The sequence below is a fragment of the Cynoglossus semilaevis genome, chromosome 9, assembly GCF_000523025.1.
Source record: "Cynoglossus semilaevis isolate Cse_v1.0 chromosome 9, Cse_v1.0, whole genome shotgun sequence".
In the NCBI taxonomy this organism is placed as follows: Eukaryota; Metazoa; Chordata; class Actinopteri; order Pleuronectiformes; family Cynoglossidae; genus Cynoglossus; species Cynoglossus semilaevis.
In genome coordinates this window covers 2,109,763-2,126,792 of record NC_024315.1, presented here as the reverse complement: position 1 = coordinate 2,126,792, position 17,030 = coordinate 2,109,763, and the positions used below count along the sequence as shown (strand labels likewise).

The window sequence follows — 17,030 nt, the reverse complement described above, 5'->3', positions numbered from 1 at the left end:
ACCTGGCAGACACGTTTTAATAATTAAGGCTCTCAAACGAAGGCACTTTTTTGATGTGATTAATCACTTGGTAAATGGGAATTCAGTAGAATGAGTAAAAGGATAAGCTTTCAAATCTTTTGTGATGTCAACAATGTCAATCAGTCCACTGTACCTGAAAATCTAGTTGGCAATTGTGTAAGTCAGTTGTCACAACTGACAAGCTCACTGACCTACTACAGTTGTCTGTTAGAAGCCCTGCGTCCAGCCTGAAGTAAAAGTCTCTGCTCGTGTGAACCAAACAAAAGATCTTGGTCATTGTTTTAATGTGAAATCTCAATTGACAGGGATAGGGATGAATATCACAGGTGTAGCAAATAAATCAAATTACATAAAGATGCCAATTATTTAGGAAACGGTCAAATATGTGGCACCCATGTGGTCAGTTTGTACACATTGTACAGTGTACTTTGTACATTGTACCTCATGTATACTTTGGCCACTCCTGCTCTGATCATTTCCACTTTTCCCCATAAAATGTCTTAAACTGCACTTTAAGCTGCAACACTGAATGACCCCAGGGCTACGGTGTTGACGTCTTTGATCTCTTCTATCTGTTGTTTACTTCATGTGGTAGTAGGGTTACCTGCTGTTGGACAGACACTGTATTGTACACTGTCTTGAACATACAGAAGATAAGTGTTGTTGTTTTTGTTTTTTATTATTAAAATAATATCTCAAATGAATGAATGGTGGAGTGTTCCTATTATATATTCATCATAAATGTCTTTGTTTTCTAAGGTTTCTTAAATGCTTTGGTTTTACACTTTTACAGTTACATGACTAATTAGGATAATTGTTTTTGAAGTAATAAAGTAAAAAAAATAACAGTCATGTTTTCAGTTAAAATGATGCCTAGCCATTAATGTTTATCAGTAGCTAATTGTTCTACCATTGTGCAACATTACGTTGTTTTTTTTTCCCCTAAAAAATAAGAAAAACAAGTAGGTTGTTATATAATCTAAGTATTCCATTGCTACAATTTAGACACAAGTTTATTTTGTTAGCGTCATTACACACCTAACTGTTCAGTAGTTGGAAAGGTTGATCCTTTATAAAACTATTAAAAGGACACTGTTAAATGTTGTGAAGAAGAAAAACAGAAATATAGAGGAAAAGAGGAGCAGGTGTTATTTTACCATAACTGACCATTTAAAAAACAAATCAAAAACTGTTAGCCCTCCCTCTGAGGAACTCAGCGCTAACACGTCCGTTAAAAAAAGCAAAGGTATTTCAATTCTGTGAATTTTCGTAATTATTTGCAATTTATATCCACGAGTGATTAGGTCCTGGAGTACACGTAAGCTTCGCTTGTAACGTGAATTACTTAACTTTGCCTGTAGATGGTAGCATTGCATTTCTAAATGTGAATCCTGTCGCAAGGACCACAGACACCAGGTCGAAAGAACCATCAACCGGTTGATGGGTTAGTAACCCACAAAAGTTTCCGGTGGGATATTGTTTTGTTTGTACGAAAAAGCTACTTTGATCATGAAGTAGCACCGCTGCGACACGTAAGTGAGTCCGCCATCTTGGAAGAGTGCACCTTGTAAACAAACAAAACGATATTACTTTATTTATCTCTGGGAAATATGTTTTATTTTTTTGTTTGAGATTAGGGTTTTTTTTATTATTATTATTTTGCTTCTTAAAGCCGACCTTTAGCATTGTTCCCATATTTACCTTCTACAAACAAAAATGAAAAAAGTCAGTAATTTAATCAAAAATGCTACTTTTATTATGCAAGCATTTACCTGATTATAGGTCAACCATACGGTAAGCCATAAAAAATTACATAAATTCCGGGTGTTTTGATGTGTAACCACAGAGTTTTGTTTTTGATTTTCTTCTCTCCCAATAGTTTCATTCTGTTGAAGCAGAAATGATTCATTCTGAAAGGGTTTAGGAGAAAATTCCCATAAAGTTACAGTATGTTTATGGGGTTTTTGTTAACAAGACAAAAATACAGAAGATATATATATATATTGGTGTAGTACAAAGAAAAGGGGAATTCTACCAAATAATTTTACTTTAGTTTTTACCTCACATGCGTAATTTCTTTCAGCCCTTCTTTTGAAACCAAACGGGCCCTTCCCCACTGACCTGTGAGTCAAACCTATTAGTTTAAAGGTAGTATTAGAAGAAATATTTAATTGTGTTGTTTATTCAAATGAAACAAAACTGAAAATCAACTGTGCCAAACCTGTTTAAGTTTGGAATGGAACTTTAACTCATACATGGTCTCTTTAATTTAACATGGTCGTCTTTAGCATATTTCAGGGAATTCATAAATAACCATGTTTATCTTCTCAGGAAACATTTGTTTTTGTCAAAGGAAACAACTAATAGCATGTTTCAGCTTTGAAAGAAGCTGTTGTGTTTTTTTCTACTTAGAGAAGGACAATAATGTACTGCAAAAACAGGCGAGTCTTCCTCATGTGATATAAAAGGAGGAACTGTGAAATGTATGTGAAAATGAGGATATGATTCAGAAAACAAAAAAAGGAACAGGCTGTTCCAGATATGCTTTTGCTGGTAATTGTTAGACTGGGTTAGATTGTCATGGAGCAACATTACAGTCATTATATTGTCATTCTCAGAACCCATAAAGAATTCTTTGACTTATTTCTGTGAGAGGCACGGCAGTCTGACTGTGACTGACAGACCTCTGGCCTACTTATACTGTATTTAACACGAGTTCTTCATATTGTCAACATCCAGAGGTTAGATATCCGATGATAATATTGTCATGTAGCCACATTTATATTAAAACCTTATGCTTATCCTTTAATGAAATCTTATAGTAATTGACCTGTTCTCCAGGTAAACAGCATTTACACCTATATTAGCTGTATAGCAGAAAGAAAAAAAACCCAATTTATTTTATGAGTAAGTCAAGAAAGGTGGAAAGTACACTTATTTGCAAAGTCAAGTTTAAAAATGATACCACGTAGAAGTCATCCTGGATCTGATATAATGTGTTGGAGATATAGTTAGAGAGGTATATTTTTTATTGTTTTGACCATTGCTGTTGTTGGAGATTAAACTGTAAGACACAGGTAGACGAGGAAGACTCAGTTGAAAATTCAAAGATGGTTGGCTTGAAACTAATGTAGTTGAGAGGTTATACTTAGACAGATCTGCCACTAAACCCCTTGAGGGAGCAACACAAAGAGGACTATTATTTGAGGACCTAGAAAATGTCAGAAGTCTGGTCTGTTTATATAATGGAACAAACTTGGCACGAAGTACACTATTCACAATGATTCTTCTAACAATCATGAAAAAATTGGAGGATGATTCTTCTAACAATCATGAAAAAATATTTAAAAGTGACTAACTTGGAGGACGGTAATCATTTCAATATCATATGTTGCCCTTTATGCCTTAGACTCGGGCTGTCAAATATATACGGCCCACAGGCCAAAATCCCACTTGGGGTTTCGGTCTGGTCCACTTGATGAACTTTGAAAGTAAAAAAAAATACACAAACACTTACACAGCCTTAGACAGTGTTGTAGACAAACTCAATGATTCATTTATTTACCAAGCATTGGGGAAAAAATAAAAACCAATATGCATGTTGCTACACCCACAGCAGAAACGAAAAATAAAAACCAATATGCATGTTGTTACACCCACAGCAGAAACCAACAGAACATACAGTCACCACAAAAACTCTGTCCGTGCAGGAACCACCAGGTGAAGATGAGTCAGACTAGCTGGTTTCTTTGTCAGATCATCTGCAGGGAAAGTTAGTAAACAACCACCCCAGTCAACCCAGTACATGCTACCTCTGCAGTGACATTATTTCACATCCTGTTTTTAAGAAGACAGTGGGCAGGAAACCCATTAAACCTTTGCCTGTTGAGCCATGAGTTCAATCTTTAGGTTGTGTGACATTAAACTGATCTTTTTAATTGTGTCTGTGTTTACGTGGGTGTTTTTCACCCAGCGTGAGTGAATGTGGTTAAAGAGTAACAACTGTATGGCTGACACTAAAGACTTCACAGAATGGTTATTTCTGTTGTGGACTGAAGTCACTTATGCATGAAGAGCCTGAAGCGAGCTCTCTACGTCTCAATAAACATGACACTTCTTTGTTTTTGAAGAAATGCACTGAGGGCAGTCACACTTCGTTTGTCTTACAGATCAAACTGTTTGGTTTTATATGTGTCATTACTCCTGGGACTGTTCAACAATAGTCAAAATGTGGAGGTTCACTCAAGTACACAAACTGAGTAGTGACCTAAAATGATTGAATACTTTTGCCTTTTGTTTTCCTTCATTTCCCTGCAGTAAGGTTGCATTAGCAAGTGTGTTAACACTATGTAGTCACTGGTCAAACCACGAGACCACCTTGCTCCCACACATTTGTTTTTCATTCTCTACAATAACAAATGATTTAAAACTGTTTCTTAAAAGTTGATCACATTGATGGGTTTGTCTCCTTTGTGTTCTACAGTATTAAAATTATATTTCACTTTGTAACTGGCTCCCTCCCTCAATCAAAAACAAAAACGTTATTAGTGTAACTGTTCACTCAGTGTGAGTCTCGATGTTCGCTTGTCGCAAAGAAGTTCAGGGCCTATATGTTTTGCCAAATCAAATCAAATCAAATCAAATGGATGTATCTGTAAAACATGACAGTGTGTGTTTGAGTGATGGTATGAAATCTGGATTACTGACTCTGTAATGGAGGAACCCTTGTTGTTGTGTCACATGGTTTCACGTGGCCTTTATCCTTTATAGTTGATCTATTAATCCTTCCAATATAACACATTGTCATACACACTGTTATTAAGTTGACAAAGTAGACCATGTCCTCAAATACGTATGTGTTCCAGTTGTCCAGGCATCAAACCTAAAACAAACCAGGTGAACACTTCTCACCAGACAGTAGACTGGACCTGCTCAGAGCTTGGCAACTCCATGTTGAACCACTGCTCCACTGACATCCCTTATTCTATTTTGCCTTTGTACCAAAGACACTTGTCTTCTTTGTTATTTTTGTTGCATAACTGTTATTTTCTGGTCAGGTCTTTTTGATGTTCATACATTTGCCCTCAGCTCTTCAACTGTACCATCAAGTGTTTTCTGTTTCAGGAGCCAAAACAAAAAGCTGTTGACATTATAAAGAACAAAGATAGCCTTCCAAAACATTTTGTTTGACAGAAACAAACAAAGCGAAGCACCAATATCAATCAATCAACAGACAAACAAACCCAGGAACGTGAATGTCAGCAGAAGTCAACGGAAACACGTTTCCCTGACTGTTAATGTAAACAGAGTTGTTTCCTTCATGGCCCAAGGACGAAATATTTGGTTTCCAAAACACACGTGTCAGGTTTAATTAAAAATAAAATAACAATTCTTTCTTTCCTAACGTCTTGCTGACGTCTTGCGTGGACCAGCCCCGTGACGCGTTCGCTTCATTTCTCCCGCAGAGGAGGAGGCGGAGTGGAGAGGAGGGAAGAGGAGAGGAAAAGAGCGCAGTGCATTAACTAGGTAAACAGAGCAGTGTTAGTTCACAACACGGACCGACATCTCAGCTCATTGACGGATCCGGCTTCGTTTTCACTATTCTACGCTTTGAGCGAACGGTTAAACCCGTCGTTTCTACCTTGCGAACCTAACGCTCCCACCTCTACGTCGGTCCGTCGCACCTGCCTCCGGGCATGGACAACAAAGACTGATCCCAGCGAGACGTAAACACAGTGCGGCTGCACCAGGCCCGGACGGAACCGAGCCAAGAAAGAGATAATATTAAAATATTATTATTTAATCCAAGAACCTGTCAAAGTAGGTGTGTGTGTCTGGCTGTCTGCGCCTCCATGTTGGATGCCGAACGGCTCTGTTTAATTATAGCAACACTTGTGTTCGTCCTAACTCCGGGAGCAGACGCTGTTCGTGTCGATCCGTGTTTTCACTGATTCATCGACATCTCTGTCATCACAGTTTGACAACCGCCGCGAGCTGTTCTCTAGGTTCAATGTTATCTTAAACACAGACAAGACGACAGAAATATGTGGGTCAGCCCTGAAGACGTGTTACTGGCTGGTGCCTTATGGATCACCGAGAGAGCGAACCCATATTTCATCCTCCAGAAACGGAAGGGCCACGGGGATGGAGGCGGAGGACTGGCTGGTAAGTGTGTTTGTGTGTGTTTGTGCGTTTTGTTAGCATTCTTTCAATGTTAATGTGCTTTTGTACGGTTAGCAGTTCCCATTATGACCAGAACCTAACTAGACTGTGTCAGAATTCAATTTATGAGGTTATGAGGTTCAGGTTTGGATGAAGATGAGGTTTGTTGTTAGGCCGGGACCAGGTTTTAGAAGGTTAGGTCTCTGATTTAGACGTTAAAATTGGAGTCCTGACAAGAAGACCAGGACTAACCCGTGTGTACAATTGTTCACACACACAGAGTGTCTAATCAGACAGTATTGTGACTTTGAGTCATCCAAGTTTTTGGAGTTATGGTAGGATGAAGTTAGGAAGAAGAACTGGTTAAAGTCTTGGGTCTGGGTTACTGTTGATAATATTTAAGACATTTAACTGTTACATTTTTAATCTGATTAACAGGGTTAGCTGAGGTTCATTAAATTATGATTAATCGTGATTATAATTAATCATGAATCGTGATAAATCAACACTTCTTAATATGTCAAAAAAAAAACCCTGCTGGAACAGAAAGGCATTAACAGCAGTTAGATGATTGTGTTCAACACAGTCTTGTTTTATTTGTGAGTAATCCAAATAATTAATAATATGGAAATCAGTGGAACAACATTTGGTAAAAAAAAAAAAAGAAAAGAAAAGAGAATTGATTGATATTGATATTGATTCCACAGAGGGAAGTTGTTGTGTCAACAGCAGATTTGCTCCAACAGGAGGCGCCAAGTATGAGGTTCGAACCCAGAACCTTCTACGGAACCATTAAATAATTGCATCACCAGGTCTCTATCATAGAACCTTCAGATGGCAAGTGTGGATTCTGCCACTGTAGTGCACTGTTTTTTATACCCCACAAATCATGTGTTTAAATTTAAATTTATTTTTTGCTCCTGAACTATATTGTCTCTGTGGAATTGGTGAAAAGTCTTATATTTTCAGACGGTGTTCCTCATCACTCGTGTCATCGGACATACGACACCATGATTTTGTTGTTCCTTGTCACCTAGTCTTTGTCACTTCCCTTTTGCTTCATGTAACACATTAGCATCAACCAGACGGTAGACATAACAGAGACACGTTGACACACCATGTCCATGTGATCACATGGACATTCAGCTGTCTTTCAAGTGTGTGGACTGGCCTCACCATTGTTTGTTTATGTTATTGTTTTTCTCCATAAATAGGGTTATATTATGGTTCATGCTCCACTCCAACATCAGTTCAGAACCCTAACCCTCTTGGATGAAGGGGTGAAACGTCTTTAAAAAAAAAACCTTACTCCGTCCAGTTGCCCTCGATGGAACTGTTTTTGGATGTGCTAAAATGTCACAACCAAAAGGCTGTTGCTTTTATTGAACAAAGGCACTCTTTTGCTCATCTATTTACAGTCTAAATGGTTCATCCTCAAGTCTTACAAAAAGATCAGACAATAGATCAATTCATACTGGTTTCAATTCACATCAATTTAATTTTTTTTAGTATCTATATTACTTTTGTTTTGAATCATAGTAAAGGGTTCTTTAGTTTTTGAGCTCTGCAAAGTCATTAAGTTTTCTTCATCACTTCATCACTTTAGTTTTTGAGCTCTGCAAAGTCATTTACGTTTTCTTCATCACTTATCTTTTTTTTTTGAGTTTTAACTTTTGAATTTGAGGTTCAGTTTATATCAGTGAGTTATAAAAAACCACCAACATTTTGTTGATGTTATTTCCTCCTCAGTGGTGCAGGAGCAAACATGGTGTGTGTTGAATGTCAATCTGTTGGACTGTTGGCTGGAGACAGTTGGTTTGCTCACTCATGCTGAATCATTCTCTCTCTCTGACTCTATACCTCTCTCTAACTCGTTCTCTCTCTTTATCACCCTGGTTTTTTCGTCCTTCTCCTTTTTTGGGGTCAGACAACAGCAGCAACAGAGAGAAGGAAATAAAGTAGGTTATAAAAACACGCCGTCCGAGGTGAAAGTTCATTAGTCCTTTTCTTCATGTATTTTCTTTGGAGATCATCGCATTCAAGATGTGCATGAAGTAAATGATTTCTTACTTTTCTTTTTATTACTTTACGTCAGTGAAACCTGAGCATTTTTCAATTTATTCTAATTGACTTATATTTGTAGTAAAGAAACACCGCCAGAGGCACAGAGGAGTCGGCCGTGGAACATTAGATCTAACGTCAGTGTCCGATTGGGTAACACAACACTGGCCGTTCTAACTGAGAGAGAATGGTGACAAAAGAAGAACCTAACAGAACCCTGTTATTTTTTTTGTTAGGTTTTTTTTTGTTGTTGGTATTTTTAGAATATTTAAATTATTTTTCACAGCCTGGTGATCTGGTTTTTGTTCAGCTTTTTTTTAGGATTTTTTTTTTTTTACAAGATGCAGCATAATAATTTACATTACAGCAGTGGTTGATTATTGTCCAACTTGATTAAAACGATGCACACAGAAAATAATATTAAAAACTATATGAACGTCAACACACGCGTTATGTTCTTCAGAGTCGGACTGTGATCCTTGAACGCCTTCTTGATGAGCAAAAGTATAGAAAAATTGGGTTCAACTTCAGCACTGGTGCTGACTGGTGATGTCAGTGTTATGTAAATGCTTAGCTTGCTGATTTGTGCTCAGTGTCAGTTGGTGCTCTGTGCTCAGTCATACTGGCATTGTCCTCAAGGAGCTGCTCAGTAAATCAGCACTTCCAGAATCTCTTCAAAACAAATACATTTTTACAACGGAAATATGTTCCAAATAAGTAAATGCTGGTTGGACTGTCGTATAGTTTACACCAGTGATTTTCAACTTGTGGCCCGTGGGCCGAAATCAGCTGTAGGATTCCAAAAGAAACCTCAAATAATAACGTTAGACAAAAATTTGATTTTGTGTAATTTTGCCAAAAAATGTCCAAAAAATTCTGGGCCGATCCATTGAAATTGTAATCAAATCTCAACTACAGAAGTTGTGGAATACAGCCACGTATAAGTGAAAGTGTTGGATTTTTTTTTTTTTTTTTTTTTTGGAAATGTAGAAATATTATATTTGCGTTGACTGTTCTGATCTGCAGGACTGATCAACTACAGCAGTTCAACTAGGTCACCACAGTGTGTCCCTTGTCTAAACAGAGTTCAGGGCATTCCCTCATATTAGAGTTTGGTGTCAGACAGATACTGACTCTGTACTCTGAAGGTTATCGGTTGTCTTGCACTTGATGATCTGCGTTATCGAAGTCCATGCAGGAATGGAAGAAAAGGCAGTAAAAAAAAATAAGCAGATAACAAGCTCAACTTCCATGTGATTTTTATGACTCACGTCTCCTCTAGGCCTCGGTTATCTGATACAGCATCGATCTCCGAGCCCTGGGAGATAGTTCTGGTTTGAGTGACCTGATCAAAGATTGTGCTCCAATAACCCTGCGCCTCAGCTGTTTCTGTTTCATCGTTGTCATGGAAATTATACAATGAAGAAACAAAAACAAGAAGCGTCTTGATCCAAAGTTAGCGTTCGGCGTGAAAATTAAAGACAAAGATTCTTTGAAGGGATCATAGTTGGGCTCTGCATTACTGAGCACAGACGCACAAGGTATCACATGATTTTCGTAGCTCGCAGACATCTCAAATTTAGGAATGTTCCAGCCAAGAAAAAAACACTGTAACATTTGTGTCTTGTTTTTTGTTTGGGTTTTTCTTCTTTCTAGTCTTTCTAGAGGCGTGACTAGTGGATTGGTCTGATAAGAGGAGACATGGGGGGAGACGAGGGGGTGGGTGACACCTAAAGGCATTAAGTGTATTGTGGAGCTCATTAATTACATGAGCCCTGCTTGTTATTTTATACAGTATTTGATAATTATCACCTGTAGTAATAGACTGGTTAGTGTGAAGATCCACTGTGTCTGGTCAGTAAACTGTACTCAGTGTTGACAACCAGTAACCCTGAGCAACAACAACTAACAGTCGACCACAGCAGTAGCCTACAGTCATCTGCTCACATGGATGTTAATAATCTATTATATTAAAACTGTGTTTTTTTTTAAGCAATTTCATTGTAGAAAAACTGTGAGTGCAGTGAGATCAGATTTGAGATTTCATAAGTTTCATAAATGTTTTTTATTCTTTCACGCAGTGTAAATCATTTGCTTGAACACAGTGAGGTCTGCAGCAACATGTGGACATGTTTTCACATGTGTTGACTATTGTCCTGTTCTGTATCAAAGCTCTTCTGTTTTGCTCTTAGGTTTGTTGGTTGGGACCTTGGACGTCGTTCTGGATTCCAGCGCTCGAATGGCACCGTACAGGATTCTGTACCAGACTCCGGACTCTTTGATCTACTCCATCATCGCTCATGGTATGGACTCGTTTTTTTTAGAGTGTTAAATGTTGAAGAAGGCTTTTACCCCTCTCAGCTTCCACCTCCTGCATCCTCACTTCACATGATCCTCCAACATCCCGTCTACATGCCAAACATTACATCATGCCTCGGTGCTTTCAAAGGGCAGGATTACAAAAGGGGAGTGTGGGGGGGGGCAGAATGGTTAGATGTGATTAGAAGTGTTTTTTAATCTAACCCCAAGAGGAAAGTTTTATTATTTTTAATCTAACCCCAAGAGGAAAGTTTCTGAGAGTCTCTGACATTGGTGATCTTTACAGTTTATATGTTTATTTTTTTAAAGTTGTTTTTTGGTCAGTATGTTTTTTTTTTCTCTTCGGCAAAAAAATATCAGATTTATTCTACATTCATCTAATCTATAACTCTGCCTTTAATTATGTCTATACTGAGCGCATTGTCCTGTGGGGCCTGTCCACAAAGTATATAGTATTACATTTTTACTGTACTATCAGGATTGTCTCATGATTGGATTTAAATGTTTCCCATAAAATCAGTTCATAAGTCGAGGGAGGTTTCAGTTCTTAATTATTATGTTCCACTAAAAAAAAAAAAAATAAAGTGAGTATTTGATTGCAGCATGCTGAGAAATGACTGACTTTATGAGAAATTATATAATCATTAATGATGATTACATTTTTATAAAATCGTCTGCAGTCAAGAATATTTCACCTTCTGTGCGACACATGCCCAGATGATGTTGTGAAAAACAGGACTAGCACCAATGTAGTTCATAAAAACAGGTCTCCCGCTCTCACCTCCTGCTTCTTTCTGTCTCTCTGTCCTTCTGTTTTTGCTCCCCTCAGTTCACCCCCACCCCTCCCCCTCCCAGTTCTTAACTCTCTGTCGACGGCAGAGAGGAGCAGTCTGGCTTCTAATGTGCACTCCTTAAAAGGCTGCTTCTCCACAGTATTTAGAGATAATGGCAAACAATGACAACCATTATGGCCGGGTTTATTTTTCCTCAGGCTACGAGAAATCAGTTTCGGGAAATCCATTACTGTTCAGATCTAAACCAGAACACGCAGGTCTGTTTGGTCTTTGTTTTGCACATGTGACCTTCAGTCCTACGGCTCACACTGCTCTGCACTACTGCCACTTGACAACGTATGGCCGAGACTTGTGTCCTGACTTGCCCCCTCCCACCTTCATCTACAGGAAGCTCCCGTAAAGAAATCACGGAGCACTGGGAGTGGCTGGAACACAACCTGCTGCAGACACTCTCCATCTTTGAGAATGAAAATGACATCACCAACTTTGTCAAAGGAAAGGTTCAGGTAACCTAAACGATGATCACTGTTGTGTTGGGGTTTAAGTTTCTATATTTAATATTTTCATTTAGGTTTTAAACTCATATACGTTATATATACATATACGTTTTAATATTTTCATTTAGGTTTTAAACTCAAATATATACACATATATACATATACGTTTTATCTATCCGCTTACCTGGTTTGAGAATTCATGAGAAGTGATGACCACTAGATGGCAGCACTGCAGCTCATTTTATTAATCTATTTTAATAATCCAGGGATTTCTTTTTGCGTTGACTGGTTGCAGGGCATCATTGCAGAATACAACAAGAACCAGATTGTCAAAGAGGACGACGACACGGACAAATTCAAAGAGGCCAGTGCCAAGTTTCGCAAGATCTTTGCGATGCCCGAGGAGGAGAAGCTGGTGAATTATTATTCCTGCAGCTACTGGAAGGGCAAGGTGCCCCGACAGGGTTGGCTGTACCTCAGCATCAACCACCTCTGCTTCTACTCCTACATCCTAGGAAAAGAAGGTCAGACCGAGACACTAGGTCTTTGTCGTAGCAGTGTTTGTTTGTCTTTCCAAACCAGGTCAAAGGCCAAGGGTGAAAGTTCACATCAAGTAAAGTCTTTGTTATTATTTTTTTTCTGTTTTAAGCCAAACTGGTGGTGCGCTGGGCGGACATGACCCAACTAGAGAAAAGCGCCACCCTCCTGCTGCCTGACGTCATCAAGGTCAGCACCCGCACCAATGAGCACGTCTTTTCCGTCTTCCTCAACATCAACGAGACGTTCATGCTGGCAGAGCAGTTGGCCAACATCGCGATGCGTCAACTTCTGGACAATAAAGGCTTCGAACAGGACTGCTCACTTCCCAAACTGAAAAAGAAGTCGCCCAAAAAGGTGTCTGCTCTCAAGAGGTGAGGAAGACCTTGGTGCAGGACGGGGCCGAAAGATGGCTGATAGAATGACATCCAGTGTTGAGGGTTTCTTTGCTGTACTGAAACTGATTGACTGATTGTTATTGTTTTTGCTTCTCTTTGTGAAATGGTTGATGATTCACCAGTGTTTGTGACTCCTTCCTCTTCACACCTCCTCTAAATATGTCTTCTTTCAGGGATCTGGATGCCAGAGCGAAGAGTGAGCGTTACAGGGCTCGGTTCCGTCTGCCTAAAGATGAAAAACTGGACGGACACACGGACTGCACCCTGTGGACCCCCTTTAATAAGATGCACATCCTGGGACAGATGTTTGTTTCCACTAATTACATCTGCTTCACCAGCAAGGAGGAGACGCTGTGCAGCCTCATTATCCCTCTGCGTGAGGTCAGTGGGTTCGTCTGTTCTGTAATACCGACATCAGCATGACATGGTGTTGGACACTGGAACAGTGGAGCTTAACTGCACTTGTTCTTCATGTTCAGTATAGTCTAATATTATTGTCATAGAGATTTCAATTTGCTTTTTGTTATTGTTTATAACTTCATCCTGACAGACATGGATTATTTTCCCTCCAGGTCACCATTGTTGAGAAAGCAGACAGTTCTAATGTGCTGCCCAGTCCCCTGTCCATCAGTACCAAGAATCGCATGACTTTTCTGTTTGCAAACCTGAAGGATCGGGACTTCCTCGTTCAAAGGATCTCCGACTTTCTGCAGCAGACCACCTCCAAGATCTGCCTGGAGAGAGAACTCACGGGCAGCCTCAACAGCTCTGACGACGAGGTGAGAAAACGCACAGATAAAAATGGAGGATATCAATGATTACAGTTTGGTTGGTCTGTTGTTTTTGTTTTTGTCTTCGTATTCTTGTTTATTGTTTGTCCAAAATTGTGTTCGGTGCAGGTTTACTCCATCCACGGGTCCATGCTCTCCAGCAGTCCACAGCACAGTTCGGGTTCAGAGGGCGAGCGAACGTTTAACCTGAATGACAGCAGTGTTCCCACAGCTACACAGACCCTGATGACCATGTACCGCCGGCGTTCACCCGAGGAGTTCAACCCAAAACTGGTGAGTTCATACTTTGTAGAAGAAAGAAATGTGTCTGATTATCGTTAACGTCTTATTTAACGTGTTCCCACATGTTTCCCAGGCGAAAGAGTTCATGAAAGAGCAGGCGTGGAAGAACCACTTCACTGAGTACGGACAGGGTGTGTGTATGTATCGCACTGAGAAGACCAAGGAGCTGGTCCTCCAGGGGATCCCTGAGAGCATGAGGGGGGAGCTGTGGCTGCTTTTCTCCGGTGAGCACAGGACACTGTCAACAGATCTGATTTTACTCCTAACATGTTGAAAAACTGTATTTTTACCTCATCATTCTTTGTTTATGTTACATAACAACATTATGTCTTTGCTGTGACAACAGTGGGGAACCATGGTCTGGTGTTCAGAGGTCAGAACAACACAAAGGTTGTCATAGATGTAAAGGTCAGAGGTCAGAGAGAGACAGATAGAAAGACGGTCAGACAGAGGCCAAAATCTTTAGAGACGACGGAACAAAAACAGTACAGACTAACTTGACCTGATCAATGACCTCATCAATGACCTCATCAATGACCTCATCAATGACCTCATCAATGACCTCATCAATGACCTCATCAATGACCTCATCAATGACCTCATCAATGACCTCATCAATGACCTCATCAATGACCTCATCAATGACCTCATCAATGACCTCATCAATGACCTCATCAATGACCTCATCAATGACCTCATCAATGACCTCCTCTGAGTGAGGGTCTTCCTCGGACCGTGTTTACTCACACTTTTTTTTCTCACACTTTCTTCTAGTTCACGTTTCATGTGTCTTTTCAACAACATGTCTCATCAGCTGATTGTTTGTTTTCCAAATGCATTCTTTCTCACCCACTCACTGCATCAGTCTGTTACAACAGAGTCACATGATGATTCGTGGTCTGTGCCTCATGTGATTCACATTCAGGTATCACCAGACTACACACCAGTACGTGTTGACGTGCACGGTCGTGTTGTGTGCTCCTCACCTGAGGACTCACTCACTGAGGTCCGCCTCTGCAGCCGCACTTCATCGTGGAAGTCACTTTAAACCAGACTGATCTCCGACTCCAACATGTTGACACAGCTGTTTAAAACATTCAGGTTCTGCCTCATTACGTAATTTTAAAAAAACAAATGTGTTATTAGCGGTTTGTTGAGCCTCTGAACTGGGACTTGTTTAAAGTTTAATCATGTTTTGACAGAAGGTCGGTGTTCTGTAAACTGAAGGAGCATGTACACACGTGACCTCTGTGAACTATGGAAAAAAAAAAAGGTGAAAACTGAGTGAACTGTTAATGGCCTCTGGACCTGCACCTGTTGATGGAATAGTAAAGTAATTCATATGAGAGTTAATCAGTGGCTGTTTACTGTCTCTTAATTCATTTTGGGTGAAGAAAAAAAAATTGTAGTTGTGGCTGCAGGTGGTGAACTTTACATGTTTAAAATAAAACAAGATAACCCAGCCACTAGAGGGCGGCACAGGCCCTCATAGTGCCAATTCCAAGACTGGATCCTCCTCCTCCTTCTCCTCCTCCTCCTTCTTCAGTCTGGATTCAATTAGATGCTTTTTCTAAATCATGTTTCCCAATTTGCTGAGTTTAACTTCATGTTTTTTTGGTTGTTTTTTTTTTTCATAGGTGCCGTCAACGAGATGGCCACTCACCCTGGATACTACGAAGACCTGGTGGAGAAGTCCATGGGGAAGTACAACCTAGCCACTGAGGAGATAGAGAGAGACCTGCACCGCTCTCTACCTGAACATCCGGCCTTTCAAAATGAGATGGGAATCGCCGCCCTGCGGAGGGTCCTCACTGCATACGCCTTCAGAAATCCCAATATTGGATACTGCCAGGTACGGACACACACACACACACACACGGGTTCCCATTTGTCTGTTGTTTCTGTGTTCTTCACAGAAACTTGAACCCTCCTCTGTGTTCCTGTGTTCTTGACTCCACAGGCCATGAATATCGTGACGTCGGTTTTACTGCTGTACGCTAAAGAGGAGGAGGCCTTCTGGCTGCTGGTGGCGCTGTGTGAGATGATGCTGCCTGACTACTACAACACCAGAGTAGTAGGTTAGTGTGAGGTGTTAGTACTTTTTTGACTTTAAAAACTGAGAAGAAACAACCCGTTCATCTCTCGCTCACTTCCCCAGGAGCTCTCGTGGATCAGGGCGTGTTTGAGGAACTCGCTCGGGAATACGTTCCACAGCTGTACGACTGCATGCAGGACCTGGGAGTCATCTCCACGATCTCCCTCTCCTGGTTCCTCACCCTGTTCCTCTCCGTCATGCCGTTCGAGAGTGCGGTGGTGGTGGTGGACTGCTTCTTCTACGACGGCATCAAGGTCATCTTCCAGCTGGCGCTTTCCGTGCTGCACGCCAACATCCACCAACTGCTGAGCTGCAAGGACGACGGTGAAGCCATGACTGTACTGGGCAGGTGGGAACACAGTTTGGTTTTTTTTTGTACTTATCCTTTAGTTTTGTTTTTGTTTTTTGTTTTTTTGTACTTATTCTTTCATCTCTAATCATCTGTCCTTCTGGGATAAATAATAAAGACAGTAATCCTGTGACATAAGACAGTGTGTGTCCACATGTAATTGTTCTGTCCTCTGTTGTTCTGCAGGTACTTGGACAGTGTCACCAACAAGGACAGCACTTTACCCCCCATCCCCCACCTCCACTCTTTACTCACTGACAACGGAGAACCACATCCTGAGGTGGACATCTTCAAACTGGTCCGCAGCTCATATGAGGTGATATATTTTTTCATGCATCTATATATTTGTTTAATTTCATTAAATACATTTTGATACATTCTTCAGTTTATATTTTAAACGATATATTTAAAATGTTTAAATTGATGGTTCATTTTTTTATTTTTTTTTTATTTGTGTATTTGTTCACTTCAAGTATGAAAATACCACAAGGTTTCTTGATTTCTACTACACAAATTCTTTGCACAACATCATATAGAAACTGAGGAGGTGAAGGAATGAAACACAAAGAAAGAAATACTTATTTGAAAATGAGAGAGAAGAAGCATGGTTGTTAGCCATCTGTTAGCTGCATACATTTATATATATATTTACACATACATTGGTACACTGTCTGCCTGTCATCATCACCATGCCGTATGACTGACAGTGACGTTGACCTGTTTC

The 17,030-nt window shown here is 40.0% G+C and overlaps 1 protein-coding gene across 1 annotated transcript in view; it reads left to right on the top strand.

Moving 5' to 3' along the window:
- The first annotated feature begins 5,087 nt into the window (after positions 1-5,087).
- The window catches only part of tbc1d9 (TBC1 domain family, member 9 (with GRAM domain)), a 16,933-nt gene continuing 4,990 nt past the window's right edge, over positions 5,088-17,030 (top strand). Inside the window, exons 1-13 of the mRNA XM_025058354.1 lie at positions 5,088-6,186; positions 10,437-10,547; positions 11,745-11,863; positions 12,150-12,378; positions 12,504-12,765; positions 12,963-13,170; positions 13,362-13,568; positions 13,689-13,853; positions 13,936-14,086; positions 15,500-15,714; positions 15,823-15,940; positions 16,021-16,306; positions 16,493-16,622. Coding sequence (XP_024914122.1) covers positions 6,066-6,186; positions 10,437-10,547; positions 11,745-11,863; positions 12,150-12,378; positions 12,504-12,765; positions 12,963-13,170; positions 13,362-13,568; positions 13,689-13,853; positions 13,936-14,086; positions 15,500-15,714; positions 15,823-15,940; positions 16,021-16,306; positions 16,493-16,622 — 2,322 coding nt within the window. The 5' untranslated portion in view covers positions 5,088-6,065. The remainder of the gene's footprint in view (positions 6,187-10,436; positions 10,548-11,744; positions 11,864-12,149; positions 12,379-12,503; positions 12,766-12,962; positions 13,171-13,361; positions 13,569-13,688; positions 13,854-13,935; positions 14,087-15,499; positions 15,715-15,822; positions 15,941-16,020; positions 16,307-16,492; positions 16,623-17,030) is intronic.